This window comes from Chiroxiphia lanceolata, chromosome 1, assembly GCF_009829145.1.
Source record: "Chiroxiphia lanceolata isolate bChiLan1 chromosome 1, bChiLan1.pri, whole genome shotgun sequence".
Taxonomy (NCBI): Eukaryota; Metazoa; Chordata; class Aves; order Passeriformes; family Pipridae; genus Chiroxiphia; species Chiroxiphia lanceolata.
In genome coordinates, this window is record NC_045637.1 from 55248095 (window position 1) to 55267745 (window position 19651).

The 19651-nt window shown below is 38.8% G+C and overlaps 1 protein-coding gene across 3 annotated transcripts; it reads left to right on the forward strand.

Annotated features, from left to right (window-relative positions):
- Positions 1 to 203: 203 nt before the first annotated feature.
- Positions 204 to 17742, forward strand: RNMT (RNA guanine-7 methyltransferase). 3 transcript variants are annotated; one of them, XM_032691818.1, is made up of 11 exons: positions 204 to 319; positions 1693 to 1975; positions 4136 to 4268; positions 5752 to 5874; positions 6902 to 7017; positions 8872 to 9053; positions 9643 to 9807; positions 10855 to 10972; positions 12412 to 12513; positions 14057 to 14090; positions 15924 to 16779. In XM_032691818.1, exons 2-11 carry the CDS (start codon positions 1736 to 1738, stop codon positions 15959 to 15961), a joined length of 1251 nt encoding a protein of 416 aa, XP_032547709.1. In that variant the 5' UTR covers positions 204 to 319; positions 1693 to 1735; the 3' UTR covers positions 15962 to 16779. The 3 variants fall into 3 exon arrangements, with proteins under 3 accessions (XP_032547709.1, XP_032547702.1, XP_032547717.1); XM_032691811.1 differs by lacking the exon at positions 204 to 319 and adding an exon at positions 471 to 769 and having other exon boundaries at positions 15924 to 17742; XM_032691826.1 differs by lacking the exon at positions 204 to 319 and adding an exon at positions 471 to 737 and having other exon boundaries at positions 15924 to 17742.
- Positions 17743 to 19651: the final 1909 nt, after the last annotated feature.

A 19651-nucleotide genomic window follows, 5' to 3' on the forward strand; every position in this document is an offset into this window, starting at 1 on the left:
TCTGAGTCCCTCCTGTCTCAGCTTAAGGCTATTTTCTCTGGGCCTCTCACTTGCAGGCACGGCAGAACAGACCGGCTCCCGCCTCACTGTACCCTCCTTTCAGGGAGTTGTAGAGAGCGACGAGATGCCCCTGAGGCTCCTTTCCTGCGGGCTAAACACCCCCAGCTCCCTCAGCCGCCCCTCACGGGTTCCCCAGGGTACACTGCGCGCGCGCAGAGCCCTGTTTTCCCACTCCTTCCTTTCATCCCTTCCCCCGCTCCATCCCCCGGACGTGACGCTCGTCACTTCCTCAAACAGGCATGGCGGAGCGCTGGGACGGGTGAGTGCCGGGCCTCCCTCCGTCGCTCCCTCCCTCCCTCCCTGCCTGCCCCCGGGCGGACCCGCGGCGGTGCCCCGGGGCGGGCGGGGTGAGCGGGGCCGGGCGGGCGCAGGGAAGCGTCGGCGCCGCCGTTAACGGGCGAGGAGGCCCCGAGGGCTCCCGGCCGCCTAACGGGCGAAGGGAGGGAGGGAGGGAGGGGAAGGAGGGGGCGCGTCCCGAGGCCGGCGGACCCGTTCGCCCACTTTTCTCCCCCTCCCCTCTCCCCCCCTTCCCCACGCTCCAGGCATTTTGAGCTCTCCGGCTGTTCCTGCGAAGGAGCTTCTGCTCTCCCTGGGCGCTTGGTTGTGAAAGTCGGATCGTTTCACAATTTAGCCCATCAGACCATCTGCTTGGAATAGCCGCGTGAGCATAAGGAAGGGTGTGCTGCTGCTGCTTTGGAGACTGAGTCAGGTGCTGCGGCGTAGTGGAGAGATTGTTTCTACAAGTTGCACTCTGAGGCCATCTGTTTTGAGGAGAGCTGCTCTGGTGTCTCTATGTAGTGGCCCCCTTAATGGATGTGTTCTGGCAGTAAGAGGCGAGCCTGGATACGGTGGACTGTGCATGGTTTTTGTTATGGATTTGCCAAATTTTTGTTAAGGAGTTGCCAAGTTGCCCCCTCCTGTGTCTTACTACAAAGTAGATGCCCCGCGTCCTGATGATGGTGTAAATAAGAACTGGTGAAAGAAGAACCAGTGTAAAGAAGGCTAGGATGTGCCACAGACCAAATGAGCTTTGTGGCAGTGGTTTGCAGCCCTACGGGCTGTGTGGGTATTTGTGAAATAGAGATGTGGGAATGCAGTTGCAACTGAATATTCCAGGTTGGCTTGGAGCATAGTGGGTATTGTTGACAAACTGGAAAATCCACAACTGATATGAAAACTTGCTAGTAAAAAAACATCTTGAGGACCTCCATTTTAAAGCATATCAGGTTAAATAATGAATTTATTAATTTGAAAGAACTTGTGTTTCTAAACAAAAAGTGATTTGTAGGTTACCTTTTACAGGGAGGGAAAGAGGGAGTTTACAGTCTCAAAACCAATAACATGTTGCAGTTGAACCATATACTTAGGAAAGATACTTAGGAAAGGCTCAAACATGAAGAGTAAAGATATATCTTAATTTGATCTTATAAGAGTACTTTGAAATTCTGAGTATTTAATTGTGCTGTCTTTATGAAATAACTAGTCAAATTTGAAGTCTATATGTTGTCTAGGGCAAAAGCATGTTATGCTTTTGTAATGCCAGTGTTACGTTTTAAAGTCACGATTGTAACCATCAGTAAGTGAAATTCAACACTGAAAATCTTTGGTGTTTTGTTTCTTTCCCTTCTATAGATTTCCATTCTGATCAGTGGACAAGGAGACTAACCAGCCAAAAATGGCTGATATAACCAAGACAGAAGAACATGAAGTAGAGAAGAGTTTGGTTGAAGAAGTGGAAAAAACACCTGGTACTTCAGAGTCAGATTTGGGTCTTGGGCATGGGGGTGAAGGTGACAGTTCCACCTCAGGTACAGTGCAGCCTGCTGCAAATGAAAAAGAAGTTGGTCATGGTGATCACGACAGTAGAGCAAAGAGGAAGAATTTAGATTCTGCAGATGAACCTCCGAAGAAAATAGTGAGTATCATTTATTTTGAGTTGTTTTCAAATCCTTTTTTTCAAAGCCTTAGCTCAAGAAAAGACTGAAAATATTTATGCTAAGCATATGTGAACCAGCACGAAACACCAAATATCAAAATATGTGGGTGGCTTCCTAGCAAAATAACAGGTGCACAAATTATGTTGTCTTCACAGAAGAGAAAGAGGGCTGGTAATCAGAATGTTAGTCGCAGTACATGCTTAGTCTAATTCTAAGACTGTCCTTCCATCATTTGTGTGGTAGCAGTCTGGTAGTGTAGGGTTTACTGGCATTAGTCCAAGTCCTGTATCTTGAACTCAGATCTCGTGTATGTTGTTAAGCTGTGTGTTAGAGCAGTTAAGCTGTGCTTGGGAGGTTCTTCCATAAGATAATTTTGTCCTTTCATTTCATCGGTAAGATATTGTATAGTTTACAAAACTCTGCAAACTGCACCCTCTGTGATATAACTTAAGTCTAATTTGTTTAGAAAGTGAAGTACTGAAAGATTTAAGATTTTTAAGACCACAAAAGTAGCAGAAAATATATGCCCTTTTAATTGGGAGGGTGAAAACGGTAATGTTTTATACGATGCTGTCGCTTATTATGTATGAGCTTGTAGAAACCAATGCTTTAATATCCAGTCTAATTTTGACCTTTTGGGATGTTTAAGTGTAGTTTGAAAATGTCTTTGACCTAAAATTTTGTTTCTCTGTCCAGAATTTTCCCAGGATGTTAATTTATGGCTAAGCAGTCCGGTAAAATAAAGGGTGCCCTTCGCTGTGGTAGAAACATTATGAACCCTTTCATCTTTTTAACAATGTGGGATAAGGTTTAGATGAACAAGAAGTACATTGTTTTTGTGTAACTTAAGGGTGGAGAGAAGTGATTGAACATATCTGGCAGCATCTAGGTGTTGTTGCTGATGGCTATTTGCCACTGAGATGTTAATGGTTTGTATGAGTATGTCCCCCACACTTGTCTAAGCCGTTCTAGCTTATGTCACACTCAGTTGCCATTCAGAGAGCCATCTCTGCTTACCCTAAAAAAGAATAGAAGTGGTCAAAATATTTGTTAGTATCAGTCAGCCTGGTTTGGTAATAAACAGATGATGGGGTCATGGAGATTCCAGACAACTACATCTGTATTCGTTCTGAAGGTTAGCAAATGTATATGAAACACTGAAGAATTCACTTGTTACCTTAAAGTCAGTCAAACCTTCTTTTCCCTTGAGGAACAGCTATTTGAATAGTAAGATCCTGGGAAATTGGCTTTTGTAGTCAACTCTGGGGAATGCTTTTGATGGTTGTATGGATTTGTACTGTCTGGGCTTTGTAGCATGTTTTTTTGTTTTAAATGAGAATCCTTCATTCTGGTTTGTACTGTTATTTCAAATGCTTTTGTGCCTCACTGAATTTGTGTTAGTTCTCTGTGTTCTGTTACTTTATTTATAATTTATTTTCATTTCATGTATATAGTCGAAGATCATTTTCAAGGTGAAGAAATGTTGGGAGCATAATATCTGTGTGTAGATTGCTTCTCTTTGTAACATGGGACAGAAATCTCTTGGAGTATTTAAAGTTAAGGCTAAATCAAAGACATTTCTGTAGCTAATTGTAAAGCATGAGATAGAATATATTGGTAAGTGATTCCTCATTCCCTTAACATGGTCTGCTTAAAGCTCTGGCAGTGGGGTCCATCCACTTGGGGCTTTATGCAGCATTGGCTAGTTGGCATTTTGATTAAATTGGCAGTTTATACACTTTTGTCAATGAAAACACTGAATTTCTGAAACAAGCTCTTTGAAGAGTCTTCAAGTTCCTGGAGAAGGAACATCCTTTTCTTCAGTCCCAGGCTTAAGGGAAGTGAAACTGATTCTTTGAGAGCAGTGAGAGTATTAGAGAACTGAAAGTATTTCTCTGAGGGAAAGATGCTGGGTATCATCCCTTAGAAATTACTTGAATGAACTGAAAAAGGGATTATATTTTTAAAGGACATGAGCATCAGGAGACATATGGGAAATCTCTTTATAATGATGGTGCTCCTCATAGTATTGCTTGTTTGCTTTCTTAAATTCTTGAACATGTGTGTCTTTTGATTAAATGAAAAAGTAATAAAGAGAATTCACTGCTTGAGTCTCTTCCTTCCTGTCATTTCTGCAGTCTGAGATAGGCCACGGGCAAGCTGTAGCTGCACATTATAATGAACTTCAAGAAGTTGGATTGGAAAAACGTAGCCAGTCTCGCATATTCTACCTCCGAAACTTTAATAATTGGACGAAGAGTGTCCTCATTGGTAAGCTTCTTTGATTCATCACTTAGGTCAGTCAAGGCGATTGAGTAAAATGTAACCAATTTTTGTATCAAAATGTAATTTTTTTTGTTTCCCTACTTGATTGACAGTCTCATAATGCGTAGTAAGTTTTTCAACTGCAGTGAAGTGTTTATATTTAATTTGAATCTCTGTGATAGTGTTTTATATTGTTGGAGTGCCAAACATATGGTAAAGTTTTAAAGATCAACTGACTTAAAAAGCAGAAAAAGTTCATACTGGAAACTGTTCTTTGTGACACTTTTGCAGAGAAAAGTACAGCTTTACATCATAAAGAATCGAGCTGTTCTTAGATTGAGCTGTTCTTATTATTTAAGTCTAGCTCAAATAATTCATTAGGCATTTTCCCAAAGCAGTCTGGGCTCTGGTCTTGGTTAAACAGTTCTGCAGGAAACTTAAACACATAAATATTTTCTCTGTCACCCATAGTCAGTGGTTTAAGAGATAAAAAACTAGAGGATGCAATTCTTTAAAAATCAGCAGGTTTTCATTAGAAGGCAAAATCCGCTGTCCCACAGATTAATTCCTAAGTGAGAAAACAAAACCATCAGATATCTGCCAACAAAGGAAAGAATTATCGGCACAGCAACACAGGTTCACGAAGAGGGATCTGTGCCAGGAGATGTTGGCACCATTTGTCTCAGCATGCTGCTTTTTGTTGTGTTGTATCAGAGCAGTTAGAAGCAATATTTAGATTTATATAAAGCTGTTCCTGAAGCCTGTGTTGAAGCCTTTCTGTCACAGGGAATTTCAGCAGTGTGGCTTTATAGCAGTTGTATCAAAACATATTTCATGTCTCTTACTGTGAAGAAAAGTTGCTAGCATGCTGATATGTTTTACATAATATGCCAACATCAGTCAGAGCAGAGGGAATCTAGACAGAGTGGAGACAGAAGAGAAAATGAAACTGGTATATGTAGGGTAAAAAGGCGGTGAGCAAATAGGTAGTGTTATTGCAAGGCCTGGGAGAGTCAGTGGAAAATTTGTTTTTGTAGAGTGACCAGGAAGAGATGTTGTTGTGGCTGATGCATTTAATTGGCTTTTACTCTTCTGCAAAAGGTTTTCTCATACTTTCAAATAACAGCTGCCTTCATTGTAATTGTAATGAAAGGGAACCCTGTTTCCCTACACATTCACAGGGTGGTTGTTTAGCCATGTGCAGTTTTGCCTCAACCAGGGAAACAGTTCAGAGCTTCAGTCACGTTACACACAGAGCACATTAAGCACAGAAAATATTCATTATCTTCTCCATAGTTTTAAAAGTTTGTGGTTCCTTTCATCATTCTAGACATTTAAGTCTAGACTTAAATGTTAACAAGACTTACAGGCAAAGTAAGGTCTGAGGTGTTTTAAAATTCTCAAACCCTTTCGGTCCTTTAGGCTTCTATGTGCAATACAAGTGAAGTACAGAGATGTGTATATATGTTTCCTCTTTTTATTTTTCTAGGTGAATTTATAGACCGGGTACGACAGAAAAAGAATGATATAACTGTTCTGGATCTAGGATGTGGCAAAGGTGGAGACTTACTGAAATGGAAAAAAGGCAGAATTAAAAAACTTGTTTGTACTGGTAAGAAGACATAACTTTCTAGTGAAAGTACATCACTGTTTTATGGGAAGACAAAGTGCATCTCCAGTATTTTATTTTTTTTTTCCACTATGCCCTAGAATGCAATGAACATCTTTTGTCAAAAAATCTTATTTTGTGTTTTAACCTGAAGACATTGGCTTGATTGCCAGCAGAAATACAAGAATCATTGGTTTTCTGTGTATTTAGCTTTCAGCTCAACTCCTAAATATTAATTAGTATCACTAAAGAAACACAGAACTGCCATAGGTTGTCTTAGGCAAAATGTGGCACTCAGGAAAACGTTGACATTTTGTATTTTATGTCTTATCTCCCACATCTGATCTCTTGTAGTATTTTTAACTGTTCTGAAAACACACACAGAATTTAAAAAACAAATAAACCCCACAATATTGTGACAAAAAGTGGTCTTGGGTGTTAAAATTTTCAGACTAAGAAAGGGGAAAGAACTGAAAGCTAAATAAAAAAATCTCATTTGAATAATTTGCTTAGATATTTACAGGAAGATACCATCTTCCTTTTTCCCAAAAAGTATCCCACGGATAATCAGAGGAAGTATTACTTAACTTCATATTTAATTAGATACTAAAAATCCATAAAATTCCCATAAGTGGGAATTATTCTGGGTATTCTACATTTTGCAGTACTTTCTTGCATTTTTCAATGGGCAGTATTCAAATACGGTTAATTCATTTACTTAAAAAATTCTTATGTAAATTCATTGCATATTGTCAGAAGCTCGCTGCCTGAGAAAGGAACAGTTTTAGAATTTAAAAAAATTTCTCATGATGTAACATATCAAAAATAATTGCATTTCAATATCTTTTATATTTGTAAGAACAGTAAGAATGAGAATCCCTGGTACCTGAACTGTTTTAACAAAACTGAAGATCAGTTTTTTATCCCTGCCATATTGTACCTTCTGTGTTCCAATAATCATTCCACTTTTCTTGTCTGGAGAGCAGTTTATACACCTCTTTTTTTTTTTTAATTATCTTTTCATACACAGATATTGCTGACATTTCTGTGCAGCAGTGCAAGCACCGATATGAAGAAATGAAAGCCCGGTGTCGATATAATGAACACATTTTTGATGCAGAATTCATACAAGCAGATAGTACCAAGGTACAGTTTCTGTGCTTTGTATTATTTTGGAGATTTAACGTTCTTTTGTTAAGTAAGTGTAGGAAGTTGATGGTAGTGCTATAATATTTTGGCATATATTTGTTTAAGATCAGATTATTGTACTACCAGGAGAATCAGCCATATGAGTTACTGGAAAGTTGCTTAAGATGTAGTTAGATGCGTTTTACTGCTGTTGTACAGGGTAATATTCTTGAAGCCTGAATGTCTTTTTCAGATAATCAATCTGGTGATTTCAGTCTCTTTTACTTGACAAGGGGAACACAACAACTTCTCACCTCTGGAGTTTCTGTGAGGCAGCATGAGATGTTGGAAACTATCTTGGTGAATGTTTTTTTTAAATAATGGAATAAATAAAGGACCTTTTCTGATTTGACTTGTACATTTTGCTTATGCCATTTTATTTTTCTGACTGCATTTTAGTTACTTGTATCTTCAAAACTTGTATGATAGAACAGGTTTCTTAGACTGTCAGGAGGCAATGGTGAATGCATTTCTGAGGCTTAGGAGGCGGTCTTGTAGCCAGAACTGCTTTTGCTTCCTAGAAATGCAGGTTGAGAGTACCCTGCTGATTGTAGGCTGAGGTGCAGAACCTACCTGGTTCCAGCATATCTATGGAAAAGCTGAACCTGTTCTCAGCCTTGTAGAAAGGGTTGTTTGCTGAATTCTTGGTTGTCTTTCCTTCTTCTGAGAAATAGTCTGTTGCAGGTTCATGTAATTTCTCTTGGCTCAAAGTTACAGTTAGGGGAGAGAGTCTATCCTTGCACACAAAAGTTCATTTCCCTGGCTTTGTGTCTCTATCATGAATGTTGTATATCCTGCAAAATCTCATTCTTTGAGCTCTCTAATTCTGCCCACCTCTGTTTCTCACTTCCTTGAGTCTTTCTTAAAATGTGGAGGAGGATTAAATGAACAGATAAAATTGCTACTGGTACGTGAAGTGTCTGTTTTTATCTTGCCATGTGAGGAATGTTGACTGTGGCATGAACTCTAGTGAAGTTTAGGAGTGAGTGAATGGGTGGATGGAAAGTGTGTGAGAGAAGAGGAACTTGGATAGAACTGTTAAGTATGAAATATTTTAAATACAGAATGCATTTCTTGTGTCTTGGGAGAACTTGTATGCTGCTGTGTTGTTTATGGTGTTGCTACTAGTATTGTACAAAAGAAGTCTGATCAAGAAGACTTAAAAGAACTGCTGAGTACAGGGTCAAACTTTGGCAGGCTTTAACCTGACAAATTCCAAGGGCTTCAGGTTCTTCAGATTTTAGTTACTTGCTCTGGAGCGGGCAGGAGCGCGTTAGTACACATGTATGTATGTATGTGAGAATACAGACAAATACAACTTGGTGGTCAGAGCAAACCACCATATTTAAAACAACTCCTTCTCCTCTCAAATATATGGTTAATGGGTCAATTCTCATTCTCTGAGACTTAGTAAACTGAAAATTCATTTTATTACAGTAGTTTTTTCTGGTTAAACGGTGGCCAGTTATAAACCCTCAACAGTAAAGAACCTGTGGAAACTACCAGGTAACTGTCTTGGGTTTCGGCCTTTTAGGTGCAGTGGTGTTACTTGACAACATGCAAATAATTTGAGGACATGATAACTTTGAAATTGTGTGTATTCTTGGTGTTCCTAAATATTGTGTATGGTTTTCTGTGTAGCAGAGAACTTTTTCTTACCCTTACCTTTTTCATCTTGTCCATGTTAACTTGTGAAGGAATGAGTGCTGAAAGGAAAAATTTAACAGGATTATGGGCGTAGTGTGTTTGTTGGAAGATTTAAGTGAATCATGCTTGTTTCTGTAGCTTTTGTTTCTTTTAAATCTATTTCAGGATCTCTTGTCTTCCAAATATAATGATCCAGATATGCGCTTTGACATTTGCAGCTGTCAATTTGTTTACCATTACTCATTTGAGACATATGAGCAGGCTGACATGATGCTTAAAAATGCTTGTGGGAACCTCTCTCCTGGAGGTTATTTCATTGGCACAACTCCAAATAGCTTTGAACTTGTGTAAGTACTTTTATATTCTATTAGTCTTTCAAAAGACTGTGAAGCCTTGTTAAGTGCTAATTGTTCTTGCAGTGCTCCAATACATTTGAGCAAACAAAATTTTTTTGCAACAATTTTGGATTCTAGTCAAAAAAATCTCACTCATGGAGCTGACTCAAACAGGTAAATCAATACTAATCCTTGTCTCTTGCACCCAGGCTCTTCTGGTATAGGGAACAGGTCTTCATACACTTCAGCCCTCTTTAGTGACTTAAATAGTGGCAAAATGGCTACAGCCCAGGGAAAAACTGTCAGGGTTTTGTGGTTGTTCCAAGAAGCCTGTCTTGTCCATGTAGGTTGTCTGGGCTAAAGATTAATCTTCTAGGTCCATAAAGTCCTTCTTGTGTTGTATAGGAATGATAAACTGTTCAAACCTAGCATGTGGCTTTCTTTCATTGTTTCATTTCCTTATTAGATAAGGAAGGTGGGAAACTAGAGAGATCATTGAATATTCTAGTACTGGGAGAGACACTTTCAGGCCTCTTATGTGTAGTTTTCTCTGCCTGCTAAATACTGGTCAATTAATGTTTGTTTGTATCTCATTTTATAGAAAGAGACTTGAAGCTTCAGAAACAAATTCATTTGGGAATAATGTGTACAATGTAAAATTTGAAAAGAAGGGAGACTATTCTTTATTTGGCTGCAAGTATGATTTCCACTTGGAGGAAGTGGTTGATGTCCCTGAGTTCTTGGTTTACTTTCCATTACTGGAAGAGTAAGTTAAGTTTTGAATTCATTATACAATGACAGCTGTGGAACATAATAAATATTTGTTTAGTTTATATGTTATTGCATAACACTTGCAGAAAATAATGTTTTGGTTTTCTTATTGTATTTTTCAGTTCTTTGGTTTTTTTGTTGTTGTTCCACATGCAGAGGTTTCTTGCATTTCCATCCACAACCACTGTCCATTGCACGCAGTTGAGGGTGCTCTGGTCAGAAACTGGGAAGACTTGAACTAGGTCTCAGACAAGAACATCTGTATCTGATACGTTTGATCTGTCACCAAACCTTTACTGCTGTCAACTTTTTCTTCTTTGAACTTAACTTCCTGAGGGGTTTCTTTCTATGTTTTTTTTAGTCCTTCAGGAAGCTTTCTTTTGTGTCCTCTTCATTGTGATGCCTCTTTCTTGTCTTCTACAACTTTCTTTGAATGTTTGTAGAATTTTTCCTATGACTTATTTTTTCTTCATCTCTGAGCATACAAATATTTCCATGCTGGGGCTTTTCCTGCCATTCAAGCTCAGAATGCTGAAACAATATTAAGCTTTCCCATCAAGCCTGTATATTCTCGCTTTATTTGTAGTTCTCTATGAAAAATACCAGCATCTGTCACTGACAGCTATAACTGCAGTGTTGCATGTCCACAGTGTCTACATATAATTGAGATGTAAGGCATTAAATCTAATAGAAATAAGTTCTTGAAATATATCCCTAATATCTGACATGATGGATACTGCAGGGAAAAGAGTGTAGTCTGTCTGGAAGTTCTGTATTTTGGGAGAAGAGTAGTTTTTCTATTAAAATGTTTGTAAATCACTTCTGCCTAGATTTTTTTTGTCCTAATTAAAAAAAAAAAAAGTACAGTTTGTAGTGGTACTGCTGCTTTTTTCATCTAAATGTCTTAACTAAAAAAAAAATTCTAGAAAAAGTGTAATCCTACTGAATACCATAAGATGTCACTGTGGCTTAAAATTGTTCCTTTGAAAATAAAGCTACAATAATTTTGAGGCTTCCCTAATTAAACTTATTATTTTGACAGAATGGCGAAGAAGCATGGTATGAAATTAGTCTATAAAATGACATTTCGGGAATTCTATGAAGAAAAAATCAAGAACGAGGAGCATAAAATGCTGTTAAGGAGGATGCAGGCCTTGGAGGTAAATTTGGAGTTGACTTGTTTCATTTTAATAGCATTTACTTCTTGTTAATTATTTGTGGAATAATGGAAATTCCTGTTGTGAACATTTTGCAAATAATTAGGGACTACCAATAGAAAGAATTTAATTCCTGGAACTGAAAGTGCGACTGTGGTGGGTTGACCTTGACTGCCTGCTGGACACCCACCAGCCTCCTCTCTTGTTCCCTCTTCCCAACAGGATGGGGGAAGAAAATAGGAAAAAAAACCCTTGTGGGTCAAGATAAATTCAAGGAGATTACTTAGCAATTACTGTCACAGACAAAAACGGAGTAAACTTGGAGAAGAATAATTTAATTTATTGCCAAAAAAAAATAATAGGAAGGTGAGAAACATAGACAAACCTAAACATACCATTGTCTCACCTACTGCTTGTTCCCAGACTCAGTTTCACTCAGCTGTGCCCTGAGGTGGCTCTGTTGGAGCTGGTGGAACCAGCTGTGTGTGTCCTCACAGAGGCCACCTCTGCAGCCCCTGCTGCCATCACTGGGCACCAGCACCCCATAGAGTGATTCAGGTTTGGAAGACAATATTTCAAGTTTGAGGCAAAGTTTTCATTTTTATGAAGTAGGAAACAGAAGCACAAGAGTCATGCCAGGTGTCAGATAGTGGTGACTGTAATCCATTTCTTCCTCAGCAAAGAGAGACTGAAAGCTCTATCTTTGTGCAAGGAATATTGAGTGAAAAGACAGAAAGGAATCTTTGTAGGAATAAAAAGACAGGCTGTGTTCATAGAAGAAAATGGTACTTCACTGTAACCAAGCTTATGTTTTGCCCAATTTTTTTGCATATTTTATCTTCAGGCTCTTATCCTGGATGACTTTAGCAGCTTCAGAGAAGTTTTTCCATGCCACCTCTGAGGCTTTGGTTTTACTCACAGTTCTCTGTGCTTCCCTTTTCCCCCAAACAGTAGAATTCTTCAGCATAAAACTATCAAAGTCAAGTATCTGGTGACTTACTAAATTGAGTCACATGGGCTGCAAGTGAACTTGACTGTCCTTGTTGACTCTGAAAGTGCCAGTGCTGTGTGTGGACTCACTGTCAGTAGCATGGTGACACGGCCTTTGACATACCATCTATGTTCTTAGAAAAGTGAGAGTTATCTGAAAGTAGTGGCCACTTACAATTGAGGACTGAATTGTTACATACAGATTGTTTGTAACTGGCATCCTTACTAAGTATTTCTTAGTTTTGAAATTAGTTGTATACTAATTTCCTGGTAAGTAGGGAGTATCAGACCGGTTCCTTAGGGTGCTATAAAGAAGAGACCTAAATTTAAAATCTTCTTTAAGAATTACTGACTTCTGTTCTGGACTGTGTTGTGACAAACCCATGACTGATGTGATTAATGTATCTTACTATGCAATTAATGTTTTTTCTTATGTTTCTTATGTTTTCCAGCCATATTCTACATCTGGTGATTCCAGGCTTGTTTCTGATAAACCTGATGATTATGACCATGCAAAAGAGTTCATGAAAGATGGCAAGGCAAAGTTACCATTGGTAAGTTTCTTCATACTTCAGTAGAGCAAGTGGTGTCTAAAATTGAGGTCTTGACCTTTCGGATGTGTGGTGCCTTCATTTCAACTGCAATAGAATTAGTGTGAATGTCTCTCTGCATGTGAAAAATTGTAGAGCTGCAGGATTGAGGAGTTAATTTAATCTATATCCTATACTCAATCAATTTCACTTAATTTGGTAGCTATTAAGAAATTTGTAATATTGTGAAAGGGAAAGGATATTTCTCCATCTTCTTCTTTCTAACTGCTCTTAATTTGAAGAATCTTCTTATGTTTCTGCATATCCACACTACTGATTTAAAGTTTTAGTTCCAATCCTCTCATAGGAAAGTTGAAAACTTTGTTCATGACACCATACATATTTGAAATCATCCTTTTCACTGTCACAGATACAGCATGGGGCTGGTCACCTTGAAGTTTTTCCACTTGGATGTTTCTTTTTTTAATCATTGGTTCATCCACTGTTTGTGCTCTGAATTCTTGAGGATATAGTCCTTTTACTGTATATATAAAAACATATAAAAGTCCTACATCAAGAGGGAAAACCCCCCTGCTTTCAGTATTTGAAATCTAAAAATTTTAAAAAGCAAACTGCTTCTTTTAAGAAATAGGCTTAAGAACATGAGAGTGGCCAAGTCAGACCAAAGACTTTTTTTGCCAGATGCTTTTTTTTTTTGGTCAGGGTTGGTGAGTGGGTAGCATATGGACTGAATTGTGTCCCCAGTGAGAACTTGTGGGAAGGAGATGGAGTGGGCAGAGCAAAAAACCAGCTTGTTGTTTTTACCTGATGTTTCTTAATTGGTGGGGTAAATGGCAGTAGCTTTTTACTTGTGGGCTTGCCCTGATTTTGTGTGGTTGACTGAGCTGGGAGTAGATTTCCTAGGTTGGCTGGCAGGCTGTTTTTTCCAGAATGTCTGAGTTGGACTGGGAGATAGTATCTTGCAAATAGAGTTTCTTTGGGCTGTGGGGAAGTATTAGGTGGAGGCAGGCAGTGTTCCTGGGGAAGGTGGCAGCACCGTGATACAGGACCTTTTCTTCACTTCTGCACAAGTGTTGGGTATCTTGGGCTGGAAGCAGCAGCTTCAGCCAGGTCAGGTCACACTGATGTATGGTGATGTATGGTGATGTATGGTGATGTATGGTGATGTATGGTGATGTATGGTGATGTATGGTGATGTATGGTGATGTATGGTGATGTATGGTGATGTATGGTGATGTATGGTGATGTATGGTGATGTATGGTGATGTATGGTGATGCATGTTTGTGCATTGCAGAGGCATCCAGACCAACAGACTGTTGGCCCATTTTCCTATACCTGGGTGATTTAGGTGTGTTCCATTGTCTGGGGTGTTCCAATTCATCCCCATCATAGTTATTGGAGTTGTAAGTATCTGTGGTCTACAGTAATGCTCTTCTTGTCCCTAAATAGCCAGTCAATGTAAAAGATTGATTATCCTGAGTTAAATCCGTGTTTTATTGCTTCTTCATTTTTGTTGAAACTATGGCTTTTTTTGTCGCCTTCTAGGGAACCTTGAGTAAATCTGAATGGGAAGCAACAAGTAAGTAATATTTTTGAAAACTCAGTATTGATTGAATAACTGCTATGGAAAGTGTGTAAAATAGCCTGTTGGTTATGGAAGAAAATACCAATTTTAAATGTAACAAGATGTTATTATTTGTGTAATTCAAATGCCTGTGGATACATTATGTAGTGCACACATCTCAAGAAATTGGGAGGAAAATGCATAAAATAGTTAAAATTTTGTTGTTGGTTTTTTTTTTAAATACCTCCTAACACACAAACTTTTGGGCTAAAATAGTTTCGGACCTATCCTTTACTTGGGATGTTGAAAAATGATACCAATGTTAAAGAATTATTTTGCTAGTGTTAGAGGATTAAATACTACACTTCTGTATGGTACACTTGGATATTATACCATTATCAGTCAACTAGGAAACAAATTCCAGTTGGGACATACATTCACCAAAAATAATACAAACCTGTTTGGGGAAGACAGGGACCAGAGCTTTACTCTTTTCCTGTAGTGATACATATATCAGGAAGAAGCAATTAAAACATGAATAGTGAAGAGGTATTTGAATGTTTTATAAAGAGAAGAGAAAATTCAGTGCCTCAGACACTGCAAAGGCATTAAATATATTTTGAAATTATGTGAGCACAGGTCATGGAAAACGTTTTATATTGTATTTTTCCAATGTTGAATTCAAGAAAAACTCAGTTGTAAGGGACTGACAATTCTAAGGATAAAAATTGATTCCTGGAGAGATTTTTACTCAATTCTGTGTAAGTGCAGCCAATCAGCATTTGCATTTTTGCAGACCATTGTTCTGATTGTTTTAGTGATTTGAAAGCAAACAAAAAATGCTGTTTAATTCACAAATGAAAAAATCTTCAATCTGCTTTTTTAAATTATTATTGAATTTTAAAAGACGTGAATCATAAGGAAGATATTAATTCCAGGAATGTAGAAGTATTATGTACACTATTAATCGAATTGAGAGGAGCTTTTTATACCTTTAGAAGTTCAGTGGTTACCGTGTTTCCTAAGTAGTCTCATTTTCCAGAGAGATTTGGAATACAGAGCTTCTGATAGCTTGCTCATTGCGTGGAACTTTGCTTTGTTGCTGAGGAATGTCTGATAGGCTTGTCTTGAAAGGTTTGCAATGTAGCTATGGCAACTCATCCATTAAAATAAAAGTGGAAATCCATAAATGTTTATTAGACTCATGGCCTCAAGTAGCTGGTTTAACGTGTCTGTCTGGTATGGAGCACAAGAACATCCAACTTGCTGGCATTGATTATGTGCCAAGTAAGAGTTTTCCAAGGGTGCTGGTGTGGACTTTACGAATATCCATTACTAGAATCATACTGTTCTGGACTTATAATTTCTTCTTTGTCCATGAAAATTTTAAAAGCAAAATTAATAATATGTGTCATGAGTTTATTCACTTTTCAATTAAAAAAGAAGTTGATAATTTCACCCCTAATTGTCCATTACTGTGTGTATGAAGGAGTCTTAACTTACTTGCATGTGCAAGTGAATGTTAATTATGTGTAGAATGGCATAGTACTCTATGAATTCCATTCACATTTCAGTAATATCATTAACTGAATACTGAATTAGTGTTGCATTAACCTTATCTGCAGTACATAAAATATGTTGCTTTTGTGCATTCTGTGCTCTATTGTGAAAACAAGTATGTTAGACTTGAATGCTAGAGTTACTCATTGGGAAACCATAACATTTTTTATCATTTCAGTAATCTGCTAACAGGTCATTTGGACAGAATATCAACCTGATAACGTGGTGAGAACTTAATTGAGTTGCCAAGGAAGCAGAAACTTTAAATACTCGCATTTTCTTTTTTAGGTATTTACTTGGTATTTGCATTTGAGAAGCAGCTGTGAAACTTCACATACCGGATGCAGCAAGAAGAGATCATATCCATGTGCAAGTTGGAATGGTCAGAAATCCATTGTGGCAACTATTTTTTTATTTTTTATTTTTTAATTATCAGAAGTGTGCAGGACACTACCAAAAACTAGAGCAGCTCGTGATTCAGAGTTACATTGCCTGTCTGTGACAGATGGACTTGTGTGTGTATATATAAGAAAGATTCTGAACTAGTCTTTTTAAGCATTTGTAAGCAATCTGCATGCTCTCAAAACTTGTGTTTGAACTGACACAACTTTGTTAGACACAAATGTTTTGTTAGTAGACGTATGTTTGTGATTACAAGCCTGACCCTGCACTTTCTGAAGCTGATGGAAAGAAGAGTGTTGACTTTGATGGTGCAGAATGAGGGCCTAAATACTGTACTGCAGAGCTTAGTTAATTCATAATGAGATTTATTCAGACATAGAGGGTATGTCTACATTGCATGCAGAGCAAAAAATACCTTAGTCAGTTTGAGTACCTCCGTGCTGTGCTCGAGCCTGCAGTGTAAATCTACCTTAGTGGTATTCACGGTGTAGTTTACATGGTAAAATCACATGATGTTCTTGTTTTTCCTGCTTGCTGATACATAGTGTCACTTCATGGTGCTTTCACAATTAAACGAGTTTGTTCTGTACAAAACTGCTCTGAACGTACTCAATTTCTAATGTTTTAAATCTCTGCTTCGTTTTTCCAAATATGACTGTGTGGTAATCGGTAACAGCTGCTGAACTTAAATTACTTTAAGTTACAACATTTTCTATTGTATTAAAGACTCTCCTGACTTTTTGGTAGTTTTAATGTTTCTTGAAACTTACTAGGCAGATCTTAGGATACATTTCTTTCTTGTTTCATAAAATTCCAAGTGGGCTTGGCAATAGGATGTTGGTAGTGATGGGGACCTCATTGCAGTCCTTAAGGCATTAGAAACGTGATCATGTCGTGGATCATGAACCAGAAGGGGAACCTGTGGAACATTTGAGGATAACAGCAGTTCACTCTGGAAGGGAGGGCTGTGTATGTGTGTACATACCCTGGTACATGTGGGTAACAATCCCCAAATTAAAGGCAAATATTTTACTTGGGAATATAATGTAGTGATAACAGTAGACAGAACTGTGCCTCACTACCATCTTAACTGCTTGTTAGTCTCAAAGCTGGATTAGGGATTTCTGGGGCAGTGTTTGCTCAGCTTCCCAGTGCTTGTAGCCACCAGTTACTGAGAAGGCCTGAATACTTCATGTTTTTTCTCTCTGTTTTTGGCTAACAGTAGCTGATGGCTGCTGTTAGCTACTATAGTTTATGTAGAGATGAAATGATGAAATTCTGATGGTATGTGAGTATTTTGAAAAGTTATAATAAACCTAGAAAAGAACATTTCCATTAGAGTTAAGTATTCAAATTGAGTTTGTAGTTGTATTGCCTTCTCCCTGTAATTGGGTTATGTTCTTTCCTCCCTGACTCATTTTTTTTTAATTGTATAGAAGAACACATATAACCTTCACTTCACTGAAGCAGTAGAATTAGTCGGTTCTGCTGCTGAAATTAAGAAGATAAGACTTCCTTGTCTGCTAGAATTAGTACTCATGAAACTAGCTGAAAAATGCTGACTTTAGAAGTGCTGAAGTGTTTCCTTGAAAACTGTGTGCGTCAAAGCTAGTTTTGTTAGATTTCTTGTATCAAATTCCATTTGAAAGTATATTGTTATGCTATTTTTGGAAGAAATAAGAATAATAAAAAGAAAGGGAATACAGTGGAGTGTCTTTCCTCTTTTAAGCAAATCTCAGCATATCACATAGTCACATAATAGTTGAGGTTGGAAGGGAACTCTGGAGGACATTTGGTCCAAATCCTCTGCTCAAGCAGGTTCACTAAGAGCTGGTTGCCTAGGACCATGTCCGGAGAGCTTTTGAATAGCTCCAAGAATGGACTCAACAGCCTCACTGAACATCCTGTGCCAGGGCTCGGTCACCCTCACAGTAAATATGTCTCCTGTGTTTCCGTGTGTGCCTATTGCCTCTTACCCTATCACTGGGACTTTACATCCCCCCTTGGAGTATTTGTACACATTTATAGGATTATTCCCCTGACTTTAAAAGCTAGACTTAAAATCACAGAATGGCCTAGGTTGGAAGAGACCTTAAATATCATTTCATTCCAACTCCCTGCCTGTGGGCAGGGGCACCTTTCACTAGACTGGGTTACTCAGAGCTCCATCCAGCCTGGCCTTGAACACTTCCAGGGATGGGGCATCCACACCTTCTCTGGGAAACCTGTTCCAGTGCCTCACCACACTCATAGTAAAGAATTTCTTCCTAGTATCTAATCCAAATCTACTGTCTTTCAGTTTGAAGCCGTTCCCTGCTATCCTGTCACTACATGCTCTAGTAAAAAGTCCTTCTCCATCTTTTTTGTATGCTCCCTTTGGATACTGGAAGGCTACTCTAAGGTGTCCTGGTTTTAGCTAGGGTAGAGTTAATTTCTCCTCACTAGCTAGTACAGTGCTGTGTTTTGGATTCAGAATGAGAATGGTGTTGACAACACACTGATGTTCTGATTTTTGCTAAGTTTATTCTAAATCAAGGACTTTTTTTTCCCCTTGTCACGTGCCCTACCAGTGGGAGGGAGCAAAGCTGGGACAGGTGCCTGAACTGACCAAAGGGATATTCCACGCCATAGAACATCATGCCTGTATATAAACCGGGGGGAGTTACCTGGAAGAGGGACTGAGCTGGGTTCAGAAAGAGGGTCTGGCATTGGTCAGCAGGTGGTGAAACAAGTGCATTGTGCATCACTTGTTGTTTGTTTCCTTTTTAATATTATTATTATTATTTACCATTATTATAGTATTTTACTTTCTTTTCAATTATTAAACTGTTCTTATCTCAACATACAAGTTTTACTTCAATTCTCCTGTCCATTCCACCAGGAGAGGGAGAGAGAAGAGGGGTTGAACAAACTGCATGATGCTTCATCTTCAACTGGGCTTAAACCACGACATGAGGTCACCTCGAAGCCTTCTCTTTTCCATGCTGATCAATCCCAATTCTCTTACCCTTTCCTCATAGGAGAGGTGCTCTGTGCCTCTAATCACCTTGGTGGCCCTCCTCTGGACTCGCTCCAACAGATCAGTTTCCTTCCTGTGTTGAGGACCCTGGAGTTGGGCACAGCACTCCAGGTGGGATCTCACCAGAGGAGAGGGGCAGAATCCTCTCTCCTGCCCTGCTGGCCATGCTGGTTTTGATGCAGTCCAGCACACAATTGGCTTTCTGGGCAGCAAGTGCACGTTGCTGGGTCATGTCCAGCCTCTCATCCACCAGCACCCCCAAGTTCTTGGCAGAGCTGATCTCAATCTGTTCATCCCCCAGCCTGTGCTATACCAGAGGTTGCCCTGACCCAGGTGCAGCACCCTATTAAACCTTATGAGATTCCCATGGGCCCACTTCTTCAGCTTGTCCAGGTCCCTCTGGATGGTGTGGTGTCCCTCAAGTGTGCTGCAAATCTTACATGTTCTCCCGTTGAAACACCTCAGTAGTTTAATTTACATAATGAGCATCTCAGTCCTTTGGCTATGACTGTTTTCCTTTTGAGTCAGAGTCTATTTAATAAAGCACTCTCTTGTCTAATATCTTTTTTTATGAAAATAAGTGATTATGTGCTGT